This window comes from Pogona vitticeps, chromosome 1, assembly GCF_051106095.1.
Source record: "Pogona vitticeps strain Pit_001003342236 chromosome 1, PviZW2.1, whole genome shotgun sequence".
Classification (NCBI taxonomy): Eukaryota; Metazoa; Chordata; class Lepidosauria; order Squamata; family Agamidae; genus Pogona; species Pogona vitticeps.
The window spans coordinates 103725013-103734737 of NC_135783.1; the positions used below are offsets into that span (position 1 = coordinate 103725013).

Sequence of the window (9725 nt, forward strand, 5' to 3'; positions counted from 1 at the left end):
GTGCGAAAGAAAACTGCTTACAAATTATTGCTTACATATATCTCAGGAGTTTGATTTTTTTCAGAATTGTGAAACCAGTAATGTGTGTTCTTCAGCTAATTGCAGCTTCTGAGGAACTGGTTTTCAACAGAAATATTTCAGTAACGTATCTTTTTAACAACTCTTTCCCCAAAGACTGCCATGAACTGAGCCCTCCATGTATTTTTACAGATACAGTATAGAGTTTGGTATTTTTGCACCTTTCAAATCATACCTCTAGATTCTTACTGGTGAATTAACAAACCCTGTCTCCACTGAATTTAAATCAAGTGTTCTAACAACAACAAAACCCTCATGGGATATGTATCAAACTTTATTCACAATCCCCTATAAAATCTTACAGAAACTCTGTTTCAGTTCCTTTTACACAGCAAATAAACATTGAGTGTTCCAGGTTCAGCACTAACTATTATGCACTCTGTTACCCAATTTCAGGGGAGAAAGCCTTACCTTTAGTAGGGCTTTACAGTAAATAGATATAAGATGCAATCTTATACACAAGGTAAATCATGCCTAGCATTATAGATAATGCTAGATGTTGCACTGGAGTGCCCTTTTCATCATGCCAAATGCCACACTCCTAAATCATATCTATGATTTCAGACTTGTAGAACTCAACCCTACTCCCAGCTTTGATATATTTACAAAGACATACAGTAGTTCTACTAGAAACTGGGCTTTAGGGAACCCATTCACAACATGTACTATGAAATGCTTCACTATGACATCATAAAACTAGAATTATGATTTTTACATGCCTTGGTGAGAGAAGCATGTTTCCAAGCCATGTGATTTTTCAAGAGAAAATTAGTTCTCAATCTTTCATTCTCTGCATGTTGACTTTTAAATCTAACTTCTTTAAAATATATTTATATATACTTACCACCACGAACATGAAGTTCATCACGTATCTCCCTGCTAATCTGTGCAGGAGTTATATATTCTTTTCCATCAAGGGTATGCACTACTTCCAGCTGTTTTTCAGCAATTAACTTAGAAACAATCTCTATGCAATTACGTTCCGACAGTCTGCACAGATAGAAAACCACCAAAACACACCGTGTGAAATCTTGGGAATGTTGTTTTAAACAGACAAACAGATTGCTACTAATGCAATCTGGAGAATCTTTAGCAGTCTATCTATATTCCACAAATGTACTTAAGACAATGGCCATAGAATAATAGAATAATTGAGTTGAAAGGGGCGTATAAGGCCATCGAATCCAATGCAGGAATCCAAAGTAAAGTAGATCTGATAGATACCGGTAGTTGTCCAATTTTGTCTTGAATGCCTCCAGCACTGGAGTGTTCACCACCTCCCAAGGTAATTGGTTCCACTGTCATACTGCTCTAAAAGAACTTTTTCATGATATTCAGCTGAAATCTGGCTTCTTGTAACTTGTGTCTATTATTATGTGTCCTGCACGCTGGGATGATCAAGAACAGATTCTGCCCCTCCTCTGTACGACTACCTTTCAAGTATTTGAAAAGTGCTACCATACTTTCCCCAGTCTTCTTTTCTCAAGGCTAAATATGTCCAGTCATGACAGTTCAAGGATGCATGTAAAAGATCTCGAAACATTCAATGCAACTGTAAGCAGGACCCAGCCCCATGCACTCTTTCCCCCTGCTTACAAGTTACCATATTTTTCTGTGTATAAGACAGTATATAAGATGTATAAGATGATCCCCCACTTTTCTAACCCTAAATTAGAAAATTTTATTGCTGCTTTCTCCACCACTTCCTGGATCAAAGGAAAGCAGCAATTTCTTTGATCGCTGCTTTCCCCTTCCTTTTGCTAAGCCCCGTGGGGCTTAGGAAGTGGTGGGAAAAGCAGTGATCAAAGGGATCCTGCAGCCCTTTGATCGCTGCTTTCCTCACAAAAAAATGGAGGGGGAAACCAGGAATCAAAGCACCTTGATCCCTCCCCCTTTATTCTGTCTATAAGATGAACCTCAATTTTTAATCTAAATATTTTAGAGAAAAGTATCATCTTATACACGGAAAAATACAGTAAGTAGGGATTCTAATCAATAATTGTGATGATAGGCACGTTATTTTAGTTAAAAGAACTGGTTCAATTTGCTGATTGGCTAGGTCAGTGAGTTAGACGCTTGGCAGCAAGAGCTGGGGGTTGGGAGTTTGATATCCCACTGGACAATCTGCACAGTCCCAGAGCAACCCCAGAAGAAGGAAATTGTAAATCACTCCTAAGTCATCTATACCTAGAGAACTTTGGAGGTTGGAATTAATTTGGATGGCACAGAATTATTATTATGACATGAATTCATTGTAGATTCAACAACATGGTCTATGAGATACAGAAGTAATCATAACTTATATAAACACCTAACTTTCCCTTTTTCATTTACTTTCCTTACTTTTTTCCATCTTGAAGAATCTGTTTATTGATCTAAAATTTTTCTTTTTTTGTTATATTTATATGTTGTTTTTATTTATTTGGAAGCTGCCTAGAGTGGCTGCAAGGCCAGATAGGCGGGATATAAATAAATAAAATATAATAAAACAAACAAACAAACAAATAAAATTGCAAATATCATGGCTACGTTCAAGAATTTGAAGCTATTACATCAGATTTGGAGCTATTACTTTTTGTCTATCTCCTCTCCATAGTGTTGCTGAACATCAAAACAAACACCTAGAACTGTAAGTTTAATGCTGATTCCAAGTTCTTCTACAGTAGAATATGAGGAATTGAAAAAATATAACATCTCACAACATTTCTCAATATGCCACACAATTTCAACCATTTCGGCTGCCACCCTAAAAACGATTAACTGGAACAATAGATTGTTTTGAACAATTGAACTGATTGCTACAGCCTCCTGGAAGACCACTGTCTTGCTGAATTCTTGGGATCCCCAGAAGATTTTTTTTCAAGAGGCTGAGAGCTTATTAAGCAGCACAATAATGGAATCAACACATTGGAGGCATTCAAGAGAAAATCAGAGCACCATCTGTTAGATATACTTTGCTACGGATTCCTGCATTGAGCTGGACTCCATGGCCTTTTAGGATCACCCCCACTTCATTATTTTCTGATTACAATCTGGTTCAAAGAAAGAAAGAAACAAAGGAAGGAGGGAGGGAGGAAGGAAAGAAAGAAAGAAAGAGAGGGGGAATGTGGACTAGATGCCTGGAGGAATGAAGCTATGGCATGTGTGCTACATCCTAGTCGTTCTTGATTTACAAATCAAGCAAAGGAAGGTCAGGCCAAGTCCAAGGGAGATGCAATAATGGACTCTTTACCTCTAGGCAGGATCCCAGCCTGTCTAAAAGAGATGGTGGTGAAGACCTTGGCTTAAGAAGCCCTCTCTGGATCCTCCCATATTGGGTAATCACAGCCAGTCTCCAACCCTGAGGCAAGGTACCAGTGTGTGTGGTATCTTCCCAGGTCTGTGAGTTCCTGGGTCAGGCAGATTCTCTTGAACAATTCAATGAAATACAGTTTCAAGCCTTGGTTACAGCGGTAATGGCTTTGATTGCTTTGGTGGAAGGGCGATCTATGTCCAGGGCTTGAAATTTTTTAGAATGTCTCACCAGCCAATCAAAAATTTCACCAGTCAGCATGACTATAGCCTTGCAATTTACTGGGATTGGGGATCACTGATTTATACCCTCAGACTTGGGTTGCTTTATTACCTGCATTCCTGTGGGGTCATGAAGTTTGTATTTTGAATGCTTTTCATTTGAATGTCTCCAGCAAAAATAAAACTGAAAGCAAAAGCACCCGGCCTCTTAAGGAGCCACTGTTCCCTCCCACCCCAAGATTTGTCCTGGTTAGGTTGAAATTGAGGGCAGGGAATTCCCATATTCTCCAGCATGGGATACTCTACATTCTCCTGCAGAGCTATATCCCTATGTACCACTCAAACTCTCTTCTCTCAAAGAGGGCAGTTTTCCTTTTGCAATGGAAGAGCGGAGGGGAAGACTGCAGGATGAGAGAGAGAGAGGTGGAGGGGAAAGAGGCAGGCAGGGAGGGAGCTGTGACTTGTTCAGCATTTTGCACTTGTTACAGACGAGTGCATTTTTCAAGGCCTGCCTATGCCAGAAGCTGGGGAGAGTATGTCCCTGTTAAGTTTTTCTGGGCCTTTCAATGGCTTTCCATACCATGGGCCAGAGCATTCGTTCGGGTCAGCGCTCTGGGGCGGGGCTTTCACCATCATTATTGCCTCAACAGCTTCACCCACTGGTTTGCTACAGATCGGGTGAGTGTCAAATGCAGAGGAGATGCCAAACCCATTTCCTATAACAGGCCACTCTATTTAAGGGTATTACGGTATGGATGATCGGAAAGAGAGAAAGAGGCGCACACACAGACACAGACTCCCCGTTCTCTTGAAGACGAAAAAGAAGTGCGCTGCTCATCCAGGCATTACGGGCAGCGAGGAGCATAAAGAACCCACCCACCCCCGGGACCGAAAGGTGAAGAGGCCCCTTTTGAGCCCACGCGCCTCAAAGACAGGGGCGCGCGCGCGACGCGCAGCCATTCCGCGAGGGGCTCGCGCGTAGCTCCGCCCCCTTCGCTTCCCTCTCTCGTATCTCCCCCACCCCCTCACCTCTGCGTCGCCTGGGCGAACTGGGCAGATTGGAACTGCTGGGACAGTTTAAGGATCTCTTCCCATGTGGCAGCCATAGTCGCCTCAGGTCCGGAGAGGGAGAAGCGGCGGGTATTAGAAGTGGGCGTGTTCAGAGGAAGGCTTCAGAGTTCACATACACACGTCAGCTTAAAGGCCGTTCCGGCAACGACGGGGCGCGAGGCGGGACAAGCTCCTTTCGCGTTTTGCAGATCGCGACCTTATCCGCCACAGCGCCATCTACAGACGAGCGCGGTCCATTGCGGCAGTGATCGTAACGGCGCCCTGGAGAGCGGCGGGGTGTGGGCGAGGGGTGTCTCCCCAGCCGAGATCTCCTCCTTCCTTTGGGGTGCCCTGCGCCCGATCCACTGGGCGGCAAAGCAGGACAGTGTCAGCTCGGAATCATTAGGACAACGCGCTTCCCCAAAGATCGCATCGCAAACCTCAGTCGTGGTGGGAAAAGCGCCTTTAAGCCTCACAAGTACGGGAGCTGCAGTCCATTCGTGTGCGAGTTTACTAGGAAGCAACCCAGTTAATATAATATAAAAAACAGCCAGATCTTGATCCCGGCTGGGTATGTGGTATAAATTACCAAGCCCTGTGCCCACTTACGTGCGAGTTTCATTGAAGTCAACGGGATCGTAATCCTGTCATCACTGTAGTTTGTCTCTCGTTAAAGAAAACATTAATAAACCGGAAAAGTACATCCTTAAAACAACTGTGAAGTACATATATTGTTAAGGAGAGGATTCATGAGGGCATAAAAAAAAAGAGTGCCCAGTAAAATGGTTCTGATGTCAAAGCTCCTTGCTCTTAAGTCAATAAAGGCCTTATAGTTCCGACCAACAGCAACCTGAAATGTGGAAATGTAAATAAAAATGTCAAGTCAATAAGAGAAGAAATATTACAGGCGATAGAAGAGAGATGAAAATGGAACAATAAAGGCAACATCAAAGACATAGAATTATAGAGATGGAAATAATTAAGGACAATTAACTATTTGACAACATTCATTACAGAGAATTTTCCAGCGAGATTCATATCTAAGGGGCAAACTGTATTGCAGATAAGATGCCATTAGGAGCTGAAATTCAGCAGCATTATTAACTAATTTGCAAACTGGGGGAGGTGTGAAAAGTTCCTGCTGTGAGAATGATATGTTCTAAAAAGAATCTCCTCTTATAGTGATGTGTTTGTAATATATATCTCAGTGGAAGGGAAAATGGGTTTCGAAATCCTAGTCTAATCTCTGCATATATTGCCTCTCTTACTCCATATACTGTATCTCCCAGCTTTTCTCCAAAGAGCTTATGGTGACTTCTCCTCGCTAGATTCTGGCCTCTCCTCTTAAGTCCCTGAAACTTGGACTAAGTTGCCTACTCCATAGGGAAAGGGAAAGGTTCCCATTGACATTTAATTCGGTCCTGTCCAACTCTAGGGTGCGTTGCTCATTCCCACCCACTTCATACCCCCACCCCAATCACAAGAGCCTGTCTTGACCTGCAACCAAAGTGAGGCTAAAACCAAAGGTAAGAAGTCTTCTTTGTGTCTCATGCTTGCTTGTGATTGAGAAGAAACTAGAGCTAATTCCTCAAAAGTGTTTTCTATTTATTTAAAATATTTTACCCTACCTTTCTCCTTAAAAGGACACAAGGCAGCTTACATCATTAAAAGAACACTCAAAAAGCATTCAAGGGTAAAGAGAGAGGAAAAGTGACGGGTATATGGAGCAGGAGGTGATAAACATTGGTTATACAGTATTAATAATGATTTTTGCCAGGACAGTAATAGATCTTACTCGCTGTCCGCATGGTTCAGGTGAACAATTTTGTGTATCAGCACCTAATTATTTCGAGGGAAATAGCAGGTTGAATGACTCATAGTAGGGCTTTTTTTTGCTGCTGAATAACCTGTTCCTCTTTGTGACTGATGGGGAGAAAAGACACATTTGGTACCCCCTTCAGTTTTGACAAACTAATACTGTATTAGTAAGATAAAGAAGTTGGTTATTGGCAGGGCCAATCCAAGGCATTTTACTGTCTGAGGGAAAGCAGCAAATGGCACTCCTCCCTCCCTCTGCCAATAAGAAGCACAGTACCCAAGGCAAATTACTTTCACATCTAAGACAGAGAATCTCACAAGTAGCTCCGACTCAGAAAACAAAAATAGTGAATTGATAACAAACAAATTTCTTTCTTTTAAACACACTTTAAAATTGCCTGAGGTGACTTCTTCAACATGCTTAATGGTAGGTCTGGCTGTGCTAACTGGTTTCTTATTCCATTTTACAGCTACTGTACATATTTTACTTGCAATAAAAGATCATCAAAACTATTTTTATACAGATGTGTAGAAGCTAAACAAGAGCAGAGGATTGATTTTTTTAAACCACTGTGTCAATATTGCAAAGCTGATTGATAGATATCTGCAATCCAAATAAAGTCACAATGGAAGCAGTTCTACATACATTATTCATTTCACCAACTGTACCATATTAACTCACTCTGGGAGATGCTATTTACTTACCCTAATGAGAAACAATAAAGGCAAATTCTAGAGTATTAATGTTGTCAGAATGAATCAATGGTGTGAGTGTGACAAGCTATGTGACAAAATATTACAGTACCCACAGGTATTACGATTTGCACTCACTGATCATTCATATAGGAACAACCAACTATGAATTAATGAAACAAGTTGCCAGTTCTGTTCTCAGCTACTGAAAGATGCTTTAGAATTAATGAGATCAGCTTCTATAGAACTTTACAGCAAAACACACATTTCATGACCAATACTATCAGTTTCCAGTCCCCAAGAAAGGAGATATCAAGGAGTGCAGGAACTATAGGATCATTGCTTTAATTCCCCATGCAAACAAAGTGATGTTCAAGGTGTTGCAACAAAGGCTTTTTGCCTTATATGGAGCGACAAGTGCCTGATGTTCGAGTTGAATCTGAAAAGGAAGAGGCACTCAAGGGCATATTGCAAATATCTGCTGGGTAATGGAGTGTACCAAAGAATTTCAGAAGATCATTCTAAGCTTTATCGAATAGAGCAAAACCATTGGCTGTGTGGATCATGAGAAGCTATGGATAGTTCTGAAATAAATTGGTGTGCTTCAGCACTTCATTGTCCTTATGTGTAATTTGTATTGTAGATAAGAAATTACCACTAGGGCAGAATATATAGCGATAGAATAATTTCCTATAGGCAAAGGTGTCAGACAAGGGTGGATTTTATTTCCTCATCTGTTCAGTCCGTACACACATACAGTATATGGAAAACCAGACAATTCAGATGAGAGTGAAAACTGATGGAAGAAACATCAGTAATATAAGAAATGCAGATGACACCATTTTACTGATGAAAAGCAATGACACTTTTAATTACTTCTGATCTTTAAGGAGAATTGCCACAAATGCATAGGCTACAGAAAACACAGGCTGCTACCCACCTTCAGCAAATAGAGTTTGCAGTTTCTTTCCTCATTCCCCTACCCCCACCAAAAGATGTTTCAGTATGTAAAATACACAAAAATTTCTGCAAATGTCCTTCAGACCATGGTAAAAGCTGTTCGGGCAACGATTGGTTAGCTTCTGTGACCTACAGAGGTCTGTTTCTTCATTGTCAGTTCCTCCAATTTCAATATATGGGGACATGTCAGCTCATTAAAATGTACCTGTAATGAAACAGCACTTTATTGTTTTTCTGACTGCTTTTTCTTCAGTCTAGGAACATAGGGAAAAAGGTATCTAAGCAAACTTTAGTCAGGTGCATTGAAGCCTGTATGTCCATTTGCTAAAAGGCTTTGGGTAAAATGGTTTCTAAAGCCGCCTAGAGTGGTCCTCACCGACCAGATAGGCGGGGTATAAATTAAATAAATAAAAATAAATAAAATAAAGGTATCATTGCTCATCCTATATGAAATGCTACCACCTCAGTGGCATTTGCCACACTGACTCTGCTGTTGGGTATATGTAGGGTTGCCACTTGGAATGTGCAGTCCTCCTCCATGTGGCTCTATAGCATTTATTTCTTTGCCTCTACAAAGGTTATCTTTGGATCTAAGGTTCTCTTAGCAGGTGGTCCTTCAGAAGGGGAGAAGGCCTTGCCAAGGGCTGTCGTTAGCCTGAGAACAGCATCTGAGCCCACTCTGAGACTGAGAGCTTTGGTAGGTCCCACGCTAAGGATATCCTATTCCCTCCTGTAGGGAAATGTAACATTTACACTTACCATGAAATGTTCCTTTTATACAGGGGGAGAAGGGTATCCTTCCCCATCCAGTTATGGTTGGTAGCAGGTGCTGTTGAGGTAGTTTGTTTGGTTGCATTTGGATCTAAAAGGGAAGAGAAGGCTATGTGTTCCCCTGGGCCAATATTTTGTCAGATATACTTTGATTTGAGTTCATGCACTGGGCAGGGGGTTGGACTCCGTGGCTTTGTGTGCCCCTTCAAGCTCCATGATTCTATGATTTTACTATTACCTGTTCCATTTTAATTTTAGCTTATCAAGATTGAGGCCTGGAGGTGAAATTGAATTTCTGGGTTGTCCTCACCACCAGAGGGAGACAGGAGCTAAACAAAAAAAGACTGGCTTTAAGATCCTGTCTAGAGCTCCTGCCAGTTCATTTTTCGGCTGAACAGGTGTTTGGTGCTTCCCAGCCACAACACCTCGGCTGGGCGCCCACTCAGAGGCAGTGGCCGCAGAAGGCGAAGCCAGGGCGCTGCCTCTGAGTGGGTGCTGGCCAGAGGAGGTGGAGCTGGGAAGTGCTGAACACCTGTTTGGCTAAAAAAAATGAACCAGCATTAACCACTGGTTTGGCCGTTCATGCCCATCTCCAATCCTGTTCATCAAGGTGAGTGTGTGTGGAAGCAAAAAAATGTTGAAACTGAGGCTGTCCTACTTTGGGTACATAGGATTCTCTGGAAAAAATAATGCTGGGAAAGGCAGAAGGTGCAGGAAAAGAGGAAGACCAAATACAAGGAAGCCACCAGCTTGAGTTTACAAGAGTTGAGCAGGGCTGTTGAGAACAGGACATTTTGGAGATCGTTCAATCATAGACTCACCTTAAGTTGGAATGGACTTGA

At 41.8% G+C, this 9725-nt stretch overlaps 1 protein-coding gene across 1 annotated transcript in view; it reads right to left on the reverse strand.

Annotated features, from left to right (window-relative positions):
* Nucleotides 1-4851, reverse strand: part of UFL1 (UFM1 specific ligase 1) — a 39110-nt gene extending 34259 nt beyond the window's left edge. The window contains exons 1-2 of the mRNA XM_020783754.3: nucleotides 4621-4851; nucleotides 923-1068 (exon numbers count right to left, since the gene is read on the reverse strand). Coding sequence (XP_020639413.3) covers nucleotides 923-1068; nucleotides 4621-4697 — 223 coding nt within the window. The 5' untranslated portion in view covers nucleotides 4698-4851. The remainder of the gene's footprint in view (nucleotides 1-922; nucleotides 1069-4620) is intronic.
* Between the last annotated feature and the right edge of the window lie 4874 nt (nucleotides 4852-9725).